At 43.8% G+C, this 20919-nt stretch overlaps 5 protein-coding genes across 7 annotated transcripts; 2 read left to right on the plus strand and 3 right to left on the minus strand.

Annotated features, from left to right (window-relative positions):
* Positions 1-231: 231 nt before the first annotated feature.
* LOC119196452 (protein phosphatase 1 regulatory subunit 3E) lies at positions 232-4690 on the minus strand. Its single transcript, XM_037452159.2, has one exon. The coding sequence runs from the start codon at positions 4469-4471 to the stop codon at positions 3548-3550; it is 924 nt and encodes a 307-aa protein (XP_037308056.1). The 5' UTR covers positions 4472-4690; the 3' UTR covers positions 232-3547.
* Positions 4691-5315: 625 nt separating this feature from the next.
* LOC119195547 (uncharacterized) lies at positions 5316-7664 on the plus strand. The gene is made up of 3 exons (XM_037450550.2): positions 5316-5364; positions 5513-5723; positions 5991-7664. Exons 2-3 carry the CDS (start codon positions 5529-5531, stop codon positions 6846-6848), a joined length of 1053 nt encoding a protein of 350 aa, XP_037306447.2. The 5' UTR covers positions 5316-5364; positions 5513-5528; the 3' UTR covers positions 6849-7664.
* A 151-nt stretch (positions 7665-7815) lies between these two features.
* Positions 7816-14740, minus strand: atmin (ATM interactor). Its single transcript, XM_037450536.2, has 4 exons — positions 14349-14740; positions 12243-12368; positions 11781-11980; positions 7816-11660 (listed from the first exon to the last, which is right to left on the minus strand). Exons 1-4 carry the CDS (start codon positions 14577-14579, stop codon positions 9929-9931), a joined length of 2289 nt encoding a protein of 762 aa, XP_037306433.2. The 5' UTR covers positions 14580-14740; the 3' UTR covers positions 7816-9928.
* A 467-nt stretch (positions 14741-15207) lies between these two features.
* cenpn (centromere protein N) lies at positions 15208-18664 on the minus strand. The gene is made up of 10 exons (XM_037488406.2): positions 17816-18664; positions 17664-17709; positions 17507-17566; positions 17332-17405; positions 17045-17218; positions 16842-16943; positions 16390-16441; positions 16123-16232; positions 15874-15997; positions 15208-15563 (listed from the first exon to the last, which is right to left on the minus strand). Exons 1-10 carry the CDS (start codon positions 17984-17986, stop codon positions 15442-15444), a joined length of 1035 nt encoding a protein of 344 aa, XP_037344303.2. The 5' UTR covers positions 17987-18664; the 3' UTR covers positions 15208-15441.
* Positions 18665-18747: 83 nt separating this feature from the next.
* On the plus strand, positions 18748-20734 carry cmc2 (C-x(9)-C motif containing 2). 3 transcript variants are annotated; one of them, XM_037488418.2, is made up of 5 exons: positions 18748-19066; positions 19263-19339; positions 19749-19819; positions 19925-19996; positions 20077-20734. In XM_037488418.2, the coding sequence occupies exons 2-5, from the start codon at positions 19303-19305 to the stop codon at positions 20158-20160; spliced, it is 264 nt and encodes an 87-aa protein (XP_037344315.1). In that variant the 5' UTR covers positions 18748-19066; positions 19263-19302; the 3' UTR covers positions 20161-20734. The 3 variants fall into 3 exon arrangements, with proteins under 3 accessions (XP_037344315.1, XP_037344325.1, XP_037344333.1); XM_037488428.2 differs by lacking the exon at positions 19263-19339 and having other exon boundaries at positions 18753-19066; positions 19703-19819; XM_037488436.2 differs by lacking the exon at positions 18748-19066 and having other exon boundaries at positions 19266-19382; positions 19703-19819.
* The last annotated feature ends 185 nt before the right edge of the window (positions 20735-20919 follow it).

Genomic DNA, 20919 nt, shown 5'->3' on the forward strand with positions numbered 1-20919 from the left:
CAGGGGGAGGCGTGGTGTCGGACTGCAATCGATTCAAGGACATGTCCTCAGCCATGTCTACAATGGCGATGACTACAGCCCACTGCAGTATGCTGCCTTATGAACAGGGACCAGCAGGATACATACATACACATCTGCTGTATACATACTGTATACACACATTTAAGTGTAATGATGAGACAACTGATGACACTACTGATTGTCTAACTGATTGTATTCTACGCCGTTATAGACATAATGCAGGGCAATTAGAATCTGAAAATTACAATCTCTGGTTGAGTATTTAGTTTCCATCACAAATGCCTTTATTAACCATTGTTTAAACAAAATATAAGAGTACAAATACAGGTATTTTAGACATGCAAACATGGTTCACTTCAAAAGAGAAAACAAAAGACAGCACATATTATAGATGAACACAGACAAATGACTTCAGATGTTACAACAGACGGTTGCATAGGATTTACAAAACCAAAAGACTTGGCAGTCTATTCAGTACCATGACTGGTTATTAAAATGACTAATTTAGGCTTTTCCAAAGTGACAGAACATAAATATTACACATAACATATATATAAATATAGTGATCTTCCCACCTCTTCTCTTGTTCTCACTCAAAGTGCATTAGACCTGCGTTGACTGAGTCTGCACAGTATATCTACAATCATAAGTCGCTCATTAGTGGCTCTGGGATTAGCACTCTTATATAGATATAGATCCCCCTGTCATTGTCCAGAGTCCATGTTTTCATCCATCAGTAATCACAACTTCTTAACAAACAAGCATTTGCGTTCTTCATTCCTTCAGCTACACATTGCTAAGCAAACTTATATTTTAGTAAGGCAGTGTACACAGTTGTTTCCATTGTATTCCTTTCATTCAGATACACTGCTCCCATTTTGGTACATATATCAGGAGATTCAGGAGATGTATGATATATATATATATATATATATATATATATATATATATATATATATATATATATATATATATATATATCATACATGCATAATTAATAGCAAGTGTGCTTTAGGATTTCTTTGAGTTTGGGCAAGTACATTGGTACATTGTTTCCCAACTTCCCATGATCATCTGAAGACATCTTGCCCAATTCACCTCAATACTTCAAAATACACAAAACGTTGAACAATAACAGGAAGACATTCAATATGAAACATGGAGACATTTATATACATATCTATATACCTGTGAATTCTGATTAAAACTGTAATGTATTTGTTGAGAAGAAAATCTAATTAGACCCGAAGCCCTTTGTGTTCTAGGGATGCAAACAGCAGTGTGGTAAATACCAGGATAAAACTTTGAGCTGGTATTTTACTGGTTTCCACATCATGACATGTTAATGTCCTTTATGTGAAGTTGTCCAAGCAATCTTAAACTGTACAACATAAATCTGGTCAGGACATGTTAAAATCTAAAAAATATAATCTGTGTTAGCAGTGATGATTCATATAATGTGTTCTGGTATGGCCCAGTTTGTACAAGGTTTACAGAACAAGTAATGTGCAAATACACACTGATGCAACAACATAACACACATTAAGCATTGTCGAGGCCACAGCTTTTATATCCACAGTGAAATTAAACTAACAGGTGAGAAAATGCTAGTCTGCGTGTGATAAATAGAGAGAAAGCTCACTTTAACTGTCTATCACTTCAGCAAAACTATTCCAACAACATTGTATTTAGAGACAAACATTACGGATGGATTCCCAGTGGAACTGCTCCAAAGACAAAGTGTTTACGGGAATAGTCTTTATCCACATCACAACCTGATGGGCTCATAAAATGGAGAGCCTCCCTCTAAGGCCGTGATGATGTAAACAAAAGCGATCTTCCGATTACCGTCAGAGCACTGGAAATAAAAACGTGGAGCCTGTTGTTCCTCTACTTGCTGAACTGGAGTCTCAACATGCTAAAATAATTCATGATATTCCACACTTGCAGAAAGCACGATGAACATTAGCTTTTGGATTATACATGTTTTCCTATGACATGCAAGCATGTTCACCACAGAGTACATGATCACTTAAGGTTTGGAGCAGGTGTGGAAGACAGACCTCCAGGGGAATAGCTTTTGTCTGGAACTGGTAAGACTGCTTGGTGAGCATCATTTATGGTTTAAGGTATGAAAATGAGGTCTCCAACAGCCGGGCGGCTGACACCACTTCGGTCCGGTGTCAGCGCAGCACTATTCATGCACAGTGGCGAGGATATTATCATACACTTTTACAGCAGTTGAAAACATTTTTCCGTGTAATAGCTACTTTGTCAAAAACACTGCGTCAATAAAAACAGTAACACAGTGCAGTCAACCATAGAAATGAATACACCTTGTGTTTTCAATGTATCCGCTAGAAAATAATTGCTGCAAAAATAAAAACTGCTTTAAAACGCTCAACCTGAAGAAGAAGAAGAAGAAGAAGAGAAAGGGTCTGAGGTAAATATAACCTGGCAAAACATTGCTACTATAAATGTATTTCCTTGGTGCAACCACAACTCAAGCGGTTCCTTCTCATCACAGTATGAGTGTTGAGGCTTCATAAACACTTTATGCTTTGATGGATGAAGCAGTTAGAATTAAGCTACAACGTTTTCTTTGCCTTTGAACTTTGGTTAGGGACCCTTGACTTTTGAACTTTGAAATTTTTCAATAATTCTGCTACTAAATATACAATGTGTGTTGAATAGGTGCAAATATATTGCTGGTTTATGAGGATTAAAAGCCCAAACTAAATCTCAGTTCCTGTGCTTTATTTTTTGAACTTTTAAAAGATGAAGTATAATATCCATAAAATGCATTTAGTCAAGCCAAATGAAGAAAATATTGTATTTAAAATATTCACTGCACAACTTCCCGCATCAAGGCTATAAATAAGGCATTTTCAAAGGTATGACAGAGGGAAATTGTTTTTTTTTAAATAAAATAACCTGCCAAATGGTTCTGTTCGTCAACTCAATAAGACAAAGTGTGTATGTTTCTCCCAGCCTGCAGGAGACTTCCAAGGTTCCAAGGATATCCATATTAGCCCAAATGTGAGGCTTTCTGGTTCTTATCAACAAGATATATTTGCACACATGCAAAACAAACTGATCATTTAAACATCTCCCTGCCATCGTCATTTTTTCAGCATCCCCTGAAAGGCACAGTGATGCCAAACGTTGGCATTGCCCTGCACGTTTCCCATGGCACGTGTTTCTACATTACATAACGTGACTATGCCCTCCCGAAGGTCACCAACAGAAGGCCCTGACATCAAGGCAATTTATCTACCAGGATCCCCCTCCAGGCACCCATCAAAGGAGTTTACTGTAATCTTTGATCGTACATATGTTACCGCGCCGGGGCAAATATTTGAATTATAATGAGAAAGTATTTTCAGTGTCGCGGCTCTACGTGTAGCTCACTATTTCGGAAAATAACATCTTTAATAAGCCACAGTCATACTTAAGGTGCCCGGTGATCAGTTACGCGCAGATTACGCACGCAGTGTGCAACTGCAGACCACAAGCACGACAAAGCTCAGATAAAGTGAATCCATCCATTCTCCCATTCCCGTGGTGGAGACATCTTGAAACGGTGACGCCGAACTTTGTAGTTGTTCCCGTTATTATTGTCCCAGAACTCCGTCCCGCCGACGCAGTATTTAATTGCGAACTGAAATGTGCCTCCGTTGTCGAGGTAAGTGGGCATGACTATCTTGAAAGAGAACTTATCGGTTTCCCCTTTGCTGGATTCGGGAACATACGAGGCCAGGCTGTCCATAAATGTTATCCAGTTATTCAGAGAATAGCGCAAAGAGACGCTCTTTTCGAAAGCCAGATTCAACACGCGCACAAACCCGGACATGCTGAATTCGTCCACCTGAACGGTCTCTAACAGGACCTTCACCTCCCTCACTTTCTGCTCAAAGCCCGGCAGTGTCCCCGGGTTGGTGAACTGCAACTCCATCAACATAGAATGCGCGGGGGCACGCGGGAATTTGGTGTCCAGATGATTAAGGTGGGGGTGCGCCTTGGTCAGTTTGGCCAGTATGCGCTCCGGCACCTCTGGCTCATCTGTGTCATCGAAGTGCTTCACCGAAATGAGCTCCAGGCCGAGGGAGTCGGCGAAGCGGACCCTTTTCTGACTAGTTGGACTTCTGCTGCGCGATATCTCCAACTTCGCTCTCTCCGTGGGCGTGGGCAGAGATTTGCACCTCCGGCGCAGACTCGGACTCTGTGGCGGCTTCAGGAAGACCTCTCTGCCCCTCGGTCTCTCCTCCACCACGGGGCTCTCGATGGCTTCACAGGTGGCGTTCATCGTGTCGAATTCTTCCCCGTCCTCAAGGCGCGGGTTGGCCGCCGCCAGGCTCCCGAACAGCCCGGCTATGCAGCTGTAGTTCCTCGGCAGGCAATTCTTAGGGGGCAGCATGATCTCGGCCTGATGCACGGACTCGGCTTCCATAAAATGCAGCAGTTCCTTGCACTGCGGAGTCGGAGTGGTCGTGATGCGGGCAGGGGAGGGGAGGGGAGGGGGGCGGACCGGCGCGTCGAGCGATGCAGCCGTCAGTTGTCCGCGTCTCCCCCTCGCCGATAGGTGCACCGGCTGCGTCACAGGTTGACACCGTGCATCTCTGGACCAATAGAACCATGTGCTTATTAGGTCTTAGAGATCGGTCACTTAAAATTTCGGTGTGTGTAAAAAAAAAAAAAAAAAAAGATTATATATATATTATATATATAAATGTCTGCTTATTGCAATATATATAAAGAAGGAGACCACTTTCCTCTCGGCAACGACCATCGCCCGTCATTACTTCCGTGTGGTGACGCGCGGGGTCCTCTCGCAGCTGACAGTGTGACGTCCTGCTGAAGCTCTACGTGCTGAACTGAATGTCGCGCTCAACCAAAATGGCTTCCTGCTTCCCAAGAGGCGAGCCGGTTTACTTCCTCTAGTTCACGTTGTGGCCCGATCCTTGGTCTGATGACCCCCAGTCAACGGTGAAGACATGGCGGGTGTTAAACACACGGCATTATGTTGAATGTGACATAATACTTTGCATTATTCGTGCTAACAGTTTCTAATCATTTAGTCTACTGCGTGTGACTCTGTTCTATTGCACCGCGACGACTTATTGCATGACACGGATGTTAAAATTCATCTGGCGCAGACTGAGCTCTGGCAGCAGCACATTCAGCCCGCCCCCTTTCTTCTACGTCACATCTTCCCAGCGCAGCCTCTACGGGTTGCTATGGCGACGGTGTTGCAGCTTGTCGCTGTAGACAAGTCACTGCTGTTACTACGCTTGTGTTTGGGGGGGGGGGGGACATTGTCGACCGGAAAGGAAAGTCACCACGGTGGGTAGTAGCAATGACCTTAAGAGTGGTGCGTTCGGACATTAGAATAGAGACTAAAAAACGACTTCCTTATGGTGATCAAGATTGATGTGACGCTTCAAACGTTTTAAACAACGCTCTTTGTTCCTTGTTTTTGTTTCCTTTTCAGTTGTCACCATGGCTGCATGATGGCGACATTAAAAGAAGTGGAGCGCCCAGCTGTGAGTGGATCCGACCACGAGCTTCCAGCACGAGAGGAGCTTTGGGAGCAGACACCGGGGAGGAGACATGTGGATGTCCTTCTAGATATTAGTGAGGAGGACTTCGCCAAAGAAATGGAGCCACACGAGTATCACTGTTACTCCGGCTTGGAAGAAGCTGTAAGCAAAATGAATATCTTCTCAGTAACCTTGCCTTTATCTGATTAAGTGAAGTGAAGTACCGCTAAACAATGCATGATCATTTTAAGTATTAGTTAGCAGAAAAATAACAAATGTATAAACCATCTGCTGCCAGTTCTGATTACTTATTCATTCATATTCCAAGTATTTTCAGAGAATATTTCCTTCTAATACTAGCATCATTCCCACTTACGTTTACATTGATATGGCTCAATGAGTAATTCTTTTTGATTATTTTATAAACAGGTTTGTGGTTGGGGAAGAGTTGCTCCACTGAGCTGTATACTTCTGACTCAGAAGACTTGCAAAAAAACGAAGCAGGCCGACAAACCAATGCCTCCGTGTGTTGAGCCGACAACGCCTGATGCCAACGGCTCAGCCTGGATTGCAGAGACCCGTTGTGAGTCTCACGTGGACCCACATAACAGCTTCAAGAAATCCCTCGCACCAAACCAGCACGAGGGCTCCTCGGGCTCCACAGTCCTGACAGCTCTGCAGAAGGATGCTTCAGAACGGCCCGTCTTCAATTGCATCCAGAAAACCACGTCAAAACTTCCACTCGTAGAAAAGATGGAGAGGGAAGAGGCGCTCAGGGCGACGTCTGCGCAGGTTCACCACTTCCACTCAAAATACTCGGACAACGGGGCCGCTAGGCCTCAGAAACACAGGCCTATTATGGTGGTGCCTATTAAAAACGTAACATTTTTACCACCAATTACATTACCACCCCCGAATCTCCAGAAAGCCAGCGGCAAGAAGGCCAAAGAAGGGGGATCCATGGGGGAGAATGTCTTCTTTGCCAAGAGCGGGACGAGAGCAGCTGGCGTGGACCACGTTGCTGACCCCGAGCTTCTCACTTACTCCTCAGTCCTGACCTCCAAGTACCGGCCATGTCAGCACAACCCCGACTTGTTCTCTGCAGCAAGTGTTTCTGTACCCAAGAGGTATCAAGTGCCCATGTCTTCCAAACCTGACACTGTGCACCTAAACAGCTACGCACTGGCCAGGAGGCTCACACAGGTCCTCCACCCCAGGGGAGCATCAGGTCCACGATCCCACTTGTACCCGAGCAAGACTGTGTCCATGTACTATGCAGTCACTTGAACGTCTCCCATTCAACAAAGTAAAAACAACTTCTTTATCTGTTGGTTTTTTTATCGTGATTGCTTCAGACTCACCACATTTTTGTTTTTCATCCATCCATCTTATCCAGGGTCGGGTTGGGGGGCCTTCTGAGGTGCCCAGGGGGGCATTGTTTCCATTAAATTACTTGGAAAAATATATACAGGTATGAGAGATGTTCATTAGGGCTAACTAGCCCTTTGGTTTGGTGTTCTGACTGGCATATAGAACGATCCAACCCGATTAGTCAAGTGAACCGATCCTTAAATGTTGAGCTATTTGTGTCATTAGAGCCTTTGTTTTGTTCTGACTAGTTCCCACGAGTTCTTCTTCAGCTGTTGCAGTTACCTAGCAACGGTGCAACTACCTCATAAGAAGCAAGGCAGTGCGTCTGCTTCACACTTCCACTCAAACCGGAGCCCACGAGCTGCAGCTCTGTCAGAGCCGCGATGCACTGCAGCCACAATTACATCAACACATTGGATCTGCTGTCAAATTGGATCGTATTCCACTTTTAAGTAGGGTATCCCTGACATATATGTGTATGGGTTCTGGGATGACTATTGTACCAGGTATCACTGCAGCATTATGCTGAGGGCCTCAATGCCTTACGTCATGTTGGTCAACCTTATTTACAACTTGCAGGATCTTGTTACATTGCCACTCTATACTAGCTCTGATCCGCTTAGTGGGATTTTTAAATAATTAAAATAGCTGCTGTGTAAGCCAAATTAAAAAAATAAATAAATAAAAAAACTTTAGTCCTACCTGAATGTGCATGTGGAATAAAATGGTCCCTTGACCCAGATTAGTAAAAACCTGCTACATCTAACACACGCTGGTTTCAGCACGTTTATATATATATATATATATATATATATAATGTCACTGCATTAAAGGTGTAAAACTAAGACATCACAAAATGTACAAATCTCATTTGATAGTCATGTTTAGTACAGAACAAAATGTTTTACACGTTGAAGAGAGCATCACCAAAACATCTGTGCAATTTGTTCCACATTGCTGAACTGAGAGCAATTAAAGGATCAAGCTGACCGATTTAGATGAGACCTTTTTGTACAAAAACATGCAAAAGAAAAAAATTCTGGACAAATCTTTTTTTAGATTTACAGGAGAACAAACTGTATCACGCATTGTAGGTCGTACAATTTATTCCACTCTGCTGTTAAGTAACAATACGCACAATATACACTTTCCAGCAGTTTAAGAACATCTGTAGTGTAGCTTCAAAAATGAATCAAGGCAACCATCAACTCTACACATACAGGCCCAAACCTAAATTAGTATTCTGTAAATATCAAATATGCATACACTGCCTACAAAGAGAAAATAAAGCACTGTAACTGACACGTAAGACTGAGAGGCTCCTTCATAGTTATGTTTAAAGCAAATCAAATCTGTGTGCCGCCCAGCAGGGAGAAGCTGTGAGCATCTCTCTCCCTGCTGGGTGGATGAACACATCCTTAAACAGTCTAAACAACATAATGCACAAAAACAGAGCATGTTATATGTTGGGCGGTGTCCTGTTCAGTACATTCTTCAGTTTCTACAAATATCTATAAACTTTACCATCATGAACCACCCACCTATGAAATCCTTCATCCTTCTCTTCCACAAAATGCTGCATAGCATCGTTTCCATGTGACAGAACAGAAATCAATAGCAACTATTGGAGACAATATTTCATGCAAACATTATGAAAATACCAAAGTTGTTTGTTTTTCCACAACATAATTATGGGCAATTCAGATCAAATTTTTAAAGCAGCATTGTCTGTAACAGAAGAAAAACTAATACTTCAGTTAAGGCACCAACAAAACCAAATGAACACGTAATCAAGGCCTTTAGCACAAGGCTCCCAAGTCAAAGACTGAGTGGGGGGGTCTTGGTTTAAAGAGGTAACTTAGTGCAAATATATAATGGAATTGTAATATTAACTTTATTTGCTTATTAAAAAATGAGGTGTCCATTAAGGTTGGACAATCTGATGATTCTAGCAAACAATACTCAAAATAAGAGGGTGCATCCAGCCGACATCAGTTCTGAACCACTGTGTCCCTGTACAGTAACATTACTGGATGTCTTCCTTACACCCAGCTACACTACAGCCTTACAGACTTCAACTCACTGCTTAGCTACAGAGGTTCAAAACACAAGAAAAGACCTTCACAATCACATATCAATTCAAAAGGTGTGCAACAACTTACAAGATAAAACAGTTTTGCTTGTCCAACATCTGTATGAGTAACACTTGTTTCGGAGATGCATCCTAATGTCTTTAAGCAAAGCCTTGTCCACTGTTAAATTTTTATGAAAAACATATAGCCAACTTCCACTGGTCAACTTTCTTTACTGGCTGCAAACATTGCAGGATGTTTTAAGAGTTTATAGAGTTGCTGCCGCTGGCAAAGCGACATCAACGATGCACAAGCTTAGATATATAATGTTCCTCTACTGCGGACCACGTGGATGCTTCATGCACATTTCCAAACATACACAAAAACTAAATGTACAACAATATTTGCCGTACAGCTGAGACGACATTGTATTCATGCACAATATGCATATCTGAGCGCTGTCGTAGGTTAGAGTTAGAAGCCTTTTGGTGACAACCACGCACAGCTAACAATGTCATCCCTTCTAAGGTGCAGATCTTACATTGAGGAAATGTCGTGTCATTTTTAAACCGCTAGTAAGACCCAAACAGTGAAAACCAGTCATACTGGTTGTACATTGAACAAACAAGTAAACCGGCGTTTCAGACAAAATACACCTACAATACATTACCTTATGTGCAAATAAATATGTAAACTGTCACCGGGGTGGATGAGTCATGCCCGTTGAGCAATTAAAGTGCAGCCGAGCGCTCAGGATGTGCACCCGGAAAGGCTGTGGACACCAAGTCTCCAGTGGAATGTTCAAAGACATTTTTTGGCAGACTTCTTACTGCTCAGACTGTGGTCCGCTGAGGGACAGCGTCGACCGAGAGGACGCGAGAAACCTGTGCTGCAAACGCCTAGGCCGACTCGCTGAGAAGGGCTTCAGCTGTTGGGCTTCTCAGGGGGCTGAAAAAGAGCGCAAAGCTCCTCGCATGTCTGGGTTTCCACCGAGCTGAAGTGGGACTCCATATTCCACGCCAGGTCGGCTGACAGGAAGTCATCCATGACAGTCTGCGTTTCGTTGCTCGTCAGGAAGAGGTGACCCAGGCCCTCGGCTTGGCTGCTCACAGTCTGCGTCTCTGTGCTGTTCAGCAGCCTGCCGTGTTCCCCCTGACTCACGAGGGTCTGAGCGGACAGACCGGAGGAGAATAAAGGGAGATCCGTCTGGGTCTCTGTATCCGAAGACTCGGTGCTCATGGAAAAGCTGGAATGTCGCAGAATGCTGCTCAGGGGCATGTGGCTCCCGGCGTTCAGGAGGAAATTGAGGTCGGTCTGAGTCTGCGTATCGAACAGCTCCAGGTCGCTGGCCTGGGTTCGACTTGGTCCCTCATTTTGGTCTAGCTCGTCCATCAGGAGGAAGTCGGTCTGGGTCTGGATGTCCAGGGACTCCAGCGGCGCGTCCCCGCCCAGTCCTCCCAGCTCACTCTCCTCCGTTTGGGTCTGGATGTGCACGGCGTTGAGAAACTCTTCAAAGTCAAAGTCGATGCCATTGTGCTGCTCCTGCACAGATCCCAGAACCGACCCGCAGCCTTCCGACGCCACCGTTAGCACCTGGTGGCCCGACATGCTGTCGGACAGAATGTGTTCAAGGTCATTCAACAGGGTCATCGTTTGGGTCTGATTATCTGCCATGTTGTTGGAGTTGAGCTCATCCGTCTGCACCCCGAAACACATTCCACCGGCTGCCTTGGAGTCCTCGTAGATGCTGCTGCCGGTGACAGTGCTGTGGATGTCCAGAGCGGTCTGAGTGGAGACGCTGAGGGAGTCGCTGCCAAACAGGTCGGAGCACATCATAGCGTGCTGCTGAGCCTTATCGTCCGCCTGCGGCAGGTCCAAAGACGTCTGCGTCTGCCTGGTCCTGTACGGCGGCACCAACGAAGAAGAACAAGGAATTTGAGCAACGCTCCGGGTGTCTGTCTGAGCTCCAATAGAGGACGTGGCTCTCGCCTGGGAGGAGAAGGTCTGGGTTTCAACACTGACCGGCAGTAGGACTTGGGCACTCACGCTTATGTCGGTTTGGGCGCAGGACGACACAGAGGACTCGCCCCCCGGGTACAAACCCATTCCCTCAGTGACCCCCGCTCCTGTGGGCATTTCTGACAAGTACGACTTGTCCGTCTGAATGTTAGTGGAGGTGATTCTACCCGTGCTGGCAGGGTCCAGACTCACCTGCACGCCAGTGCTGATCGGCCCGAGGCTTGAGCGGGAAGTGGGCATGCTGTCCTTGAAGCACAAACTCTTGGCGTCCAGCTGGGGCACCACAGCTCCATGCGGCAGGAGGTGGAGGGTGCCAACGGAGCCTCGGCTGTCCACGGCCAGCACCACAGAGCCGCCGTCTGTAGACGGGAGGAGGACGGGCAGGTGGGCCAGCTGCATCACAGGAACACTGACCAGAGCCATCTTAGGCTTTGGCAGGAGGAGCTTCTGGAGGCTTCTGCGGGGGTTGGAGTTCTGATTCGCCAAATCCGTGATGTGGACGGTTGCATCGGAAGGGAGCCCAGTCTCTGTCCGCATGGTGCTTGCGGGCCAGATCTGAAAGGTTGACTCGCTGGTCTTAGCCTTTTCAGGATCCCGTAACAATTTCTCCATCTTTCGCTTTTTCACTGGAGGAATTCTGTAAAGTTAAAAAAATAATAATAATAAACTGACACACAGAAAGCCAGCCAAATTAATGTTTAGCCAGACCTTAAGACAAGCTTCAAGACAAAGCCCGTTGGGCTTTGCGGGTACATGCCTGTGTTCTGTAGGAATCTCGTGACCGGTCCTGTAGATATGTGAGAGTAGAGCCGCCCTGCTGGCGTAGGGGCAGCCACATGTGCAGTGGTACGTCTTCCCGCAGTCCTCTATGTGCCTCTTTAGGTCCCACTCGGTGCTGTAGCCGTTGGTGCACTTAAAGCACTTGTGTTTTTTTTCTGCATGCATCTTCATGAAGTGCTACAATAAAACAAATGAAAGACCAAAGAATATAGATTGCATACAGTTGATGGTATCAGTTTTCCTTCTATTATTGTCAGCATTGCTGGAGCGCTTGCAGATCGAAGAGGGTTTCATTCTCCCACATCATTCCTTTATAATTGATGATATTTGGTAGTATATTTTAGCAGTTGAACATTTCTATTCTACAGAACTGAAACCTCATAATTCAATTGCATTGATCGTGACGATAGAGTTACATATCATTGAAGGAACGGCTTACTTGTTTAACCAGGGAGAACTGGGAGAAGGGTCTGTTGGGCCCCCTGGGACAACCCTCAATTGGACAGCAGTAAAGCTTCTGAGAGTCCTTCATGTCCTTTCGGATGGTAGGATTCACAATACCATCCTGACGGTGATGATACCAGAGAAAGACAAAAGAAAGAGGACAAAGCAGAGAGATATTTGTATTTCGGCTGTTTATGTCATCCCATTACTCAGTGGCCATGACTCACTGGATGTGTTAAAGAATGAATAAGTAAATAAAACGCCTGGTGGACCTTGCAAGGTTTAGGTTGAGCTGAGGTTTTACTTAACTTAAAAAAGGTACTTAAAGTGAACTATGGTGTACAACTACAACATGGGGAATTTATACCAATATCTGAAAGGTGACAGGGAGGGGTTGACAGCTATTTATGATCTCAAATATTCCATAGAAACCCTAAAAAGTCTGGGGATAGCACACTGAACAAGATGTATTGCAGTAACAGCACCTGCACTAAATTGAACGGTGAACAGTGAGCAGAAGACCCATCAGCGTTCATAACGGTCATTACAGCTGTAGCCTTGCAGTGGTCAAGGTCATCTCCATCTGCTGTAGCTAGCGCTGGAGGGAGCTGAACGGCCAAAGCTGACAAACACCCTCTGGTTTATCATAAAGAGTTTGCATGAACAGATGATTCGCTAAAAAAAAAAAACATCCTTTCAGTTAGCTTTAGTAATTTGGTTGTATGCTGAAGCCTGAGTCAGGTCAAGACATTATCCGCCGTCAGTTGTTAGCTGGCTGTGGCCCAAAAGAAGGAGAAACTCAATATCCCCGTCTTTTGCTGGACCAGGTTCAGTTCAGTCTCTTAAGTGGCCATCAGCGAGGTTATTTTCTTATTCTGGGACACGGTTCAACGCGGTGATGTGTCACACTATCAGTCTAATTCTGCTTCTCCTGCTGCTGGGGCCGGTGATATAGAGACAGAGAGATTAACTGAATCTGCCCTAAACAGTAATTTCATGAACTCAGGGAAGGAGTCTGAACCAGGATGAGTGAAACAGTTCAAATGAACTAAACAGGTCCAACTAGAACTAGAACAACCCACTAGAATTGGGTTGTGATATAATAGATTACTTCTGTGCATTGATGCAGTATAAATACAGTGGTGGCAAGCGTACATAATTAAAACGCATATGATGCACAACAACATGATGAGGTTCATTCTTGCAGCGAGAAGTGAATAATGAATGAATGAATAAAACAGAGACTGCACACAGTGAGCGTTTCTTCCCTATCATGTCAAAACAAGATATCATTTCCACTGCTGATAGAAGTATATTATGCTCCCTTCCTCCTCTCTATTTACACAACTTTAAAAAAGGTAGTCTGTGATGCAAGTGTGGCAGAGCATGAAACATAACAACCTAGCGTTTAGGGGGCCTACAAGAAGCAATCCACATGACCAGCAGGGTATATACACACAAAGTCATACTTAGATTACGACTTAACAGAGTAGACGCAAAATAGTTTTTTATATACATTCAGTCTTGTAGCTGCACAACGTGAACCACTTTCATTCAAATTCTCACATCCTCCTATTGTAAACAAGGAGCTTATAGTCTTGTAGTCAAGCAACTTTGCTCGAGACGTTTAGATGGCTTAATGTCAGTTACAAGTGAGATAATCGATAGAGCTGTGTGGTCAAAAAGAGGCCCTCAACCAGCACTTCCATCAGCAGAACCCACGCATTTATTTCGCACGCTAGCTAGCAGCGTCGAATCCAGAAACTGCACAACATTCCAGTCCGCAACAACAAATAGTTGCCATGGTGAATCTAACAGGGAAGCTGTAGTGCATCGGGAAGACCATCAAGTGCAGATGGGAGAGGTGAATGGGTGACGTTAGCTGACTGGGGAACAGCACGGAGATTCACACCCAAAAAACTAACTTTTATCAAACGTTAGAAATAAACACCGTGTTTGTAAAGCCTCACCCATAAAAAGGCAACGCTAGCTAAACCCGAGTTGTTGCGATGACTTGCTTTTTCCAGTTTAACGACAGTTAACAAGTTTGCGTCGCAGTCACGTGGGAGCCTAAAGTAGGCGAACATACGCAGTCGTTTACCTTTATTCGGTGCGATTTAACGAGGTGCATGTTCAACGCAGGTGTGTTGGGGAGAATCTTGCCACATCCTTCCACGGTGCAGAGGATGTTCGTCCTCACTTCTTTGGTCAGCTCCGTGATGGAAGGTTTTATTATGTCCCGTGACTGCGACAGAGACTCCTCGGGACGCTTCGGACTGTCATGTGTGGCGCTGTTTCTGTTTAGTGCCCTGCTCGTCGCAGAGGCAGCCATGTTTCTATGTTGTCAGCCCATCTGTGTTCGGAAGAGAAGCCCGTCCGAGGCATCGATTGAAAAGTGGAATTTCAGCCCCTCAGCATTGTCTGAAAGGCTGCTTCGCTGAGAGGGCCGGGATATTGGCACAGCAGAAGTACGTCACATCCGGGGAAATTTTGCACTTCCGTTTAGTTTCGAATTTCGCTGCCTTGACCACATGTCTTATGGCTTGGAAAATTGAAATCCATTTAGTCCGAGCAAACAACATTGGATAGAGGGACTTCTACAATGCCTTGGCCTAGAGTAACTTGCATACATAGCTAAAGGGAAATATAACATCTCTGTAAAGATTTGTAGCTCAATTATGACATTTCTGGAGGGAGACTACTTTGTTGTAACCCTGTAGCCTATACTGTCTAGGGTACATTGTAGTTCCGGGGTATAATAATATTTTTTTCCGTGTCTAAGAAATAGTAACACCTAACAAATCATGCGACTGATATTTATCCTTCCTCATATGTACTTTTAGTTGTGCCTCATTTTTGTTATTTGTGTAATGTGGGAAAAAAAAATATATGTCAAAAAAAAAAATCACCAAAAACTGATATTCCACCATACATCTTGTAATTGTAAATGCACAACAAAAACATGATTACAGTGGGGAAGAATTTACATGAAGAAAATACAAGAATGTTAAAAATCTTGCTTTTTATTTAATTTGTACACTTCATGGCAATAACATTTTGCCACTTTGACACAACAAAAGATAATAAAATAATCTATGGCCAACATGTCAGTACATGTTAACAATTAAGCAGACAGGGTTGATAAAAGCTAACCACGGGGTGAACTAGACATTACAGGCCACACAGTGAATCCTTTAAACCTGTGGCTGGCACGTTTGTGATGAGGGACCAGGACCATTGTCTGTGATGACAAAATAATTTCTTCCTTTTAGGGGGATACATGAGAGCAGCGGTGTGACAGGGGTGGAGGCAATTCCTGTAAAAGACATTCAAAAATGTGTTGAACATCCTAAAAAAAGAAATGCTTATGATTTTGTTGGCATGGTTAACAATGTCACAAATTATAGGGGGGGGTAAAACACTTAAGTTAATTGACTGTGATATATTGATGCTGAATAAGGTAGTAGGAGTATTACAGTAGGAATATTTCCTCTAGTGTAGTGTGTGCGTGCGGCTGTGCGCCCTCTTGTGGTCATTTATGGAGTTGCCAGGACTTTAAAAAATGCTTACTTCTTTTACTGCGTTACAACCTGTGTGAATGGTTCTGGCTAACAAATGATTGTTACCTGAAGATGAGCAGTGTCGAAATGACTCCAGGAGATTAGTGCTTGTAAATTTGACAACACATCTGAAGGGTTCCTCCCGCTCAGTCATGGTCTTGTTGGAGTGGTCTCTGAATTTTGTCTCCAGCTGAGAAAAAAAAAGGGTGAGGCAAAAGGTGAAACAGATTTTATTTCATTTTATCTTTGAACTGATATAGTGAGACAGCAACTGAAGGCTCAGTATTATAAAAGCACAAGCATGCCTCTGAATACCTTGTAAACGGCAGACTGTAGCTGAGGTAACACCCCGCCACCAAAGGCCTCACTGGCCATCTGAAGTCGGTTTGCTGCAAGCTCAGCTTGTTCTTTTTCTATGTGTGGGTCTATAAATAGGACAAAAGCCAAATAAACATAACCACAATGCAAAATTCTTCCAGAGGAACACATTGAGCCTAAATGTATTAGAGTAAAATAAGCTATGTGTAATCATATAAGATATAAAAGCGGATTTGCTCAGATCAAAGGATCTTAATGACATACTTGAGATGGCTTGATTTTCTGGAGGAGGAATTGGATACTTGGTGGGAAACACCTGGAAGTTAAAGCAAAAAGAAAATACCACATATAAATCATCAAATCAATATTTTTGTCAATTATCTTCCACAGTTAGAAGAAGAAGAAGCCATTTTTATTGCCAAGTATTATTTTTAACATATACAGGAAAGCAAACTCTTATGGCTGGAATAAGTTAGTACTAGACTTAATGTGTGACTGTTCAGAGGATCTTGTTTACAATCCAAATACATCAAGCTTCTTCAACCAATACACCTAAATATTTAAGTGTAGTTTAGTTTTATTAACGCTGCAACTTATATTTTTACTCAACAGGTGGTTATCAAGATCAATAACTTTACTCTATAACCAGAAACTTCTCGGTAAATGATTGAGTAGGGAAGACTGACTGTTAGGTGTTTGTACTTAAAATGGCCTACCTGTTGATACTTCTTCATCAGAAGGTCCCTAATGGCAGTGAGTTTACGTCCACTGAGGTTTGCATCCTTGATAGCTTGATATCTGGTGGACAGAACCAAGGCCTGCAAAGTACATCACTTGCTTAGAACAGAGACGGAAAACAATGCAACGTGGCAAACTGTACAAAGCATTTTGCCGATTGAACACGAAACTCAGTCTTTACCTGGGATAACGGAGGCTTCTGCTTTGAAGTGATGCTAGTCACAAAGACATACGGGGTTTGAAGATAGTGAACAACGTATGTTGGTTTGAGGTGGTTGGGTCGAGAGAACGTGTCTCCCCATGCAATACGAATCCATACAGCCTCATCTGTGTGCTTCTTTATTTTGATAGACACCTTGAAAGAAATATAAAAACGTATAACTCGATATAGCGTGTTAAACAGAGATGCCCATACAATGTGTATCAATGATGGAACTCTAATTATTAACTATAATATTATCCGCTCACATTTCTCACAAGCTCTCTAAGGTGGGATTTAAATTGTTCCTTAAACTGCGTCAGCTCTACAGATTGAGCATCATCTGGGGGGGGAAGAGACATTAAAAAGTTAAAGTTACCAACCTTTAAGCAAGAAAGAAAACCCTGATCCCACCAACAGCTGCAAGCATTTGTTTGAACATACCTTCAGGGTCCATGAGCTGGAAGGCATACCACATGCCCTGGTCTGGATTGTCAATAATATCTGAGAGAGAATATAACCCAACGTTAAGGGACACGTTGCTGGATCGGCATGGCACCAAATGAGTGTAACGTTAGCGAGATAATTCCACGTGACTCACGTATCATCTCAAGGTCTGTGAGTTGTTTCACTCCCAGCTCCTTTTCCTGAAACGTTGCAAACATAACGTCAGATGTTTAAGACCTGTTATTTTAGGTCAAACTAACGTCAATCTGTATCTCGGAGGGGGGGGGGGGGGGAGGCGCTGTTTACCTCGCATATGCTGAGCAGCTTTTCCGTTAAGGCCCATTTAGACTGCGTGAAATCCATTGACTTCAGCTGCTCCGTCGTCAAACGGCCCCACTTCTCCAGCGCGCTGCGCAGCGTCGTAGTCGGTATCCGTCGCATGAGTCGCTGCAGCAAACGTTTCGCAGATTCATCCATTCTGCCACCACCCGGTCGTTCGGATATCTAAGGTTAGCTCAAGAGTTGTACGTGGGGGTGTAATTACGGGAAGTAAACCCGCCGGTTCCGTACAGCTCGCACGGTAACCGCGGCAGTTCGATACAAACAAACCGCCGACCGGAGAGAACACGAATAGACCAATCAGGTGCGGAGATAAAAATATCTCGTGCTCCCTTTAGCGCCCTCTGTTGCGACGGAGTGGTAGTACGTCTACTACTCTATTTACCAACTACGAAATGGCTGCAATTTCAACCCTACTTAACTATAGCACACACGTACTGTCATCACAGCTAGGACACTTCAGCAATAAAATGCAATAACTGTTTCTGTAGCTAAACGTCCCCGGTTTTATAAGATTAAGACTTATGTAGGATGGCAAAGTGTCGTCCTACAGTCTTAAAATTCTTAGGACGCAGGGTCAAGACAGAGATAGTTTTAACTACTTTTTAAAGATGTGGGGGACAGCTTTCAAAACTTGTTAAGAGCGAAGTTCCAAAAGGTTCCAAAATAAAATTCCTGGAGAAAGTTAATAAGTCATAAAACAAATATTTTTCACTTTATGGATTTTGAATAACCTACAGTTGTCTCAGCAGTATTGCACAGAGCAAATTAGCATTAAACCCATTCGTTAGCGAAACCAGAAGTACGTAACGGGGAATCTTCTTACGTCTTTTGTAAACTTCCGTCTTGACCGTCCCGCCCTTTTTATAAGGACGCACTCAATTGGCGGATATGAAAAAAGGCGGACCGTGATTCGCTGTCAACGATTGTCACTCACTCTACCAAACACTTACGAAAGCATAAACCATGTGCTGTCGGTTCTTACTGTTCCTGTAGGTTACGCTCATATTACATTACTTTACATTATCACTGCTAGTCCAAACGTTCGCCACTACCGAGGATTTACAAAAACCTGAGTCGTTATTCTTCCGGGTAAATTTAACTTTGCTAAAAAACACAAGGTTTAACGTTAGCTGCGGTTTTAGCATTTCGTCCGCTAACGTGACATTTCACCGGAGTTCGCTGGAAAACTTCTCAAATGACCGAGCCGTCCCACTGGTGAGGACACCACCACTGCTCACTGTGACCTTGTGTCCTACTGCACACTACTACACTCACCGCATGTATCGCTACACGATTAGCAAACTGACTACATGCCTCTAAAGCTCAGAAGGACTCCGGGGGGAGATGCAGGTTAGTTGTGTCACATTGTTGTGTTCTCTCCGTCTCATTGTGCCTTTCTTTGTGTTCGCAGGTAAGTCGAGTGTTCAACCAAAACCATCGGCATCATCTCAATGACAGAGCAGGAAGGAGAGGGCTGGGGAGGCAGTAGTATCCTTCTGGAAACCTTTCCTTCGCCCTGAGTGGACGTGATGTATAACATCTAAAGTAGCCACAGCACATTTTAGTTGGATTGGATTGAACCGTTTTTATAGATATTTGATAATGCAAATGAAGCAATTCGGAAATGTCACCATGTTGGTTCTCACCCGGGTCATTATGATGACTGTTTTAGGCCTTTGACACATTTGTATAGACCAAAACACTGTTTGTTGCAGCCTCAACGTGTTTAGCATATTCCTATTTCACTGAGGAAGATAGCCAACATGTGTTTTTTAAGTGTGTGGCCACCTAAGAACATCTCCTACAGTGAGATCCAGCAGTAACGCACGACTCTCATTTGTGGACTTTCAGTATTGCGGCGGTGGTACAGTAAGCCCTTAACTCAGCATGCACCCCGACCTGTCGCCTCACCTCCACACGGGTGAGTGTAACGAACTGATAACTCGCCTGATGCAGTGTCACAAGGAGGTATGTCTCGCACACACAATATTTTTGTACTTTTTTTTTTTTTGCTGTGTGCTTCATTTACACTGAGGACAAAACAAAGTAAATGGTGTTTCCTTCCACCCTCAGCACAGTGTCCTGAAGTTCTTCGGCACGTGCAACGATGTGGACCGTGATATGCGCCAGTGCCTAAAGAAAGAGGTCCGTCTGTGGTTATTTAGATGGTTTTTATAAGAAGGGCTCTTTAATCAAGACTTTATTGTTTGCTCTCAAATCAACAGAGACTGGAAAAGCGGGAGCGCAGCAAGCAGCACGCAGCAGAGATGAAAAAGAAGCTGAGGGCAAAGCCCAAGGAGGAGCTGTGAAGGACACTTTTATTGCCACCTTGCCTCTGGCACTGCAAGTTCCAAGTATTGAGATAGTGGGGGACATTGATCTAAGAGTGACACTGTGTTATTTGCCTCAGAGGATGGTTATGACTATGACTATCTTTGTGACAGGAAGTGTGGATTGTATTTGCATCTGAACATGTTCTTGTAATATTATTTGATGAGAAAAATGAGTAAGAAGCTGTCTGGATTAAATACTGACGCACACCTTACTCCTACTACCCCCCCCCCCCCCCTCTGTAGTACTCTACAGATCCATAAAATAGAGAAGTGCAACACTGCAAACTACTCTTCAAATGTCATATATGCTGGCAGGACACATTAAGAATATTCTGTTTTGTTCATGGAAACTGTATCAAAAATGTAAAAAAAAAATACCCCAAATAGGATGACCACTGGCTGTGTTTGACTCTCAAAGGTCACATACACCCATGGACATATCAAACACACTCATAGATTTTTATTTTTTTGTTTTTATTTGAGTTGATTGAATGTAAGAATGTGTAGCTTGATTGCTTTTTAATAAAGTGAAATTAATGGACATCCGTGATCACGCTGTAAAGATAATCTTTGTCCACCGTTCTAGTTAGTTAGTAGTTAGAGGTCTTGTCGCATGCCGAGTAGTCGGACTGGAGAATGTTTAGTCTCGGTGAACAGAGAAGCACCTCGACCTGCTCTGTATGAAACGTGTCAAGATAATCTAACACTAGACACGGTTCTCTTGTTCCGTCTTCG

Source organism: Pungitius pungitius, chromosome 4 (genome assembly GCF_949316345.1).
Source record: "Pungitius pungitius chromosome 4, fPunPun2.1, whole genome shotgun sequence".
Classification (NCBI taxonomy): Eukaryota; Metazoa; Chordata; class Actinopteri; order Perciformes; family Gasterosteidae; genus Pungitius; species Pungitius pungitius.

Bases quoted from the DNA above. Each gene is read 5' to 3' on its own strand.
- LOC119196452 (XM_037452159.2), bottom strand. From the start codon at position 4,471: ATGGAAGCCGAGTCCGTGCATCAGGCCGAGATCATGCTGCCCCCTAAG.
- LOC119195547 (XM_037450550.2), top strand. From the start codon at position 5,529: ATGATGGCGACATTAAAAGAAGTGGAGCGCCCAGCTGTGAGTGGATCC. The intron at 5,724-5,990 runs GTAAGCAAAATG...TTTTATAAACAG, and splicing joins ACTCCGGCTTGGAAGAAGCT to GTTTGTGGTTGGGGAAGAGT.
- atmin (XM_037450536.2), bottom strand. From the start codon at position 14,579: ATGGCTGCCTCTGCGACGAGCAGGGCACTAAACAGAAACAGCGCCACA. The intron at 12,369-14,348 runs GTAAACGACTGC...CATCACCGTCAG, and splicing joins TTAAATCGCACCGAATAAAG to GATGGTATTGTGAATCCTAC. The intron at 11,661-11,780 runs GCATGTACCCGC...TTAACTTTACAG, and splicing joins GAGATTCCTACAGAACACAG to AATTCCTCCAGTGAAAAAGC.
- cenpn (XM_037488406.2), bottom strand. From the start codon at position 17,986: ATGGATGAATCTGCGAAACGTTTGCTGCAGCGACTCATGCGACGGATA. The intron at 16,442-16,841 runs GTAGGCCATTTT...TTTAACTTCCAG, and splicing joins TGATGAAGAAGTATCAACAG to GTGTTTCCCACCAAGTATCC. The intron at 15,564-15,873 runs GTAACAATCATT...TGTCTTTTACAG, and splicing joins TCGACACTGCTCATCTTCAG to GAATTGCCTCCACCCCTGTC.
- cmc2 (XM_037488418.2), top strand. From the start codon at position 19,303: ATGACAGAGCAGGAAGGAGAGGGCTGGGGAGGCAGTA. The intron at 19,820-19,924 runs GTATGTCTCGCA...TTCCACCCTCAG, and splicing joins TGATGCAGTGTCACAAGGAG to CACAGTGTCCTGAAGTTCTT. The intron at 19,997-20,076 runs GTCCGTCTGTGG...TCAAATCAACAG, and splicing joins GCCAGTGCCTAAAGAAAGAG to AGACTGGAAAAGCGGGAGCG.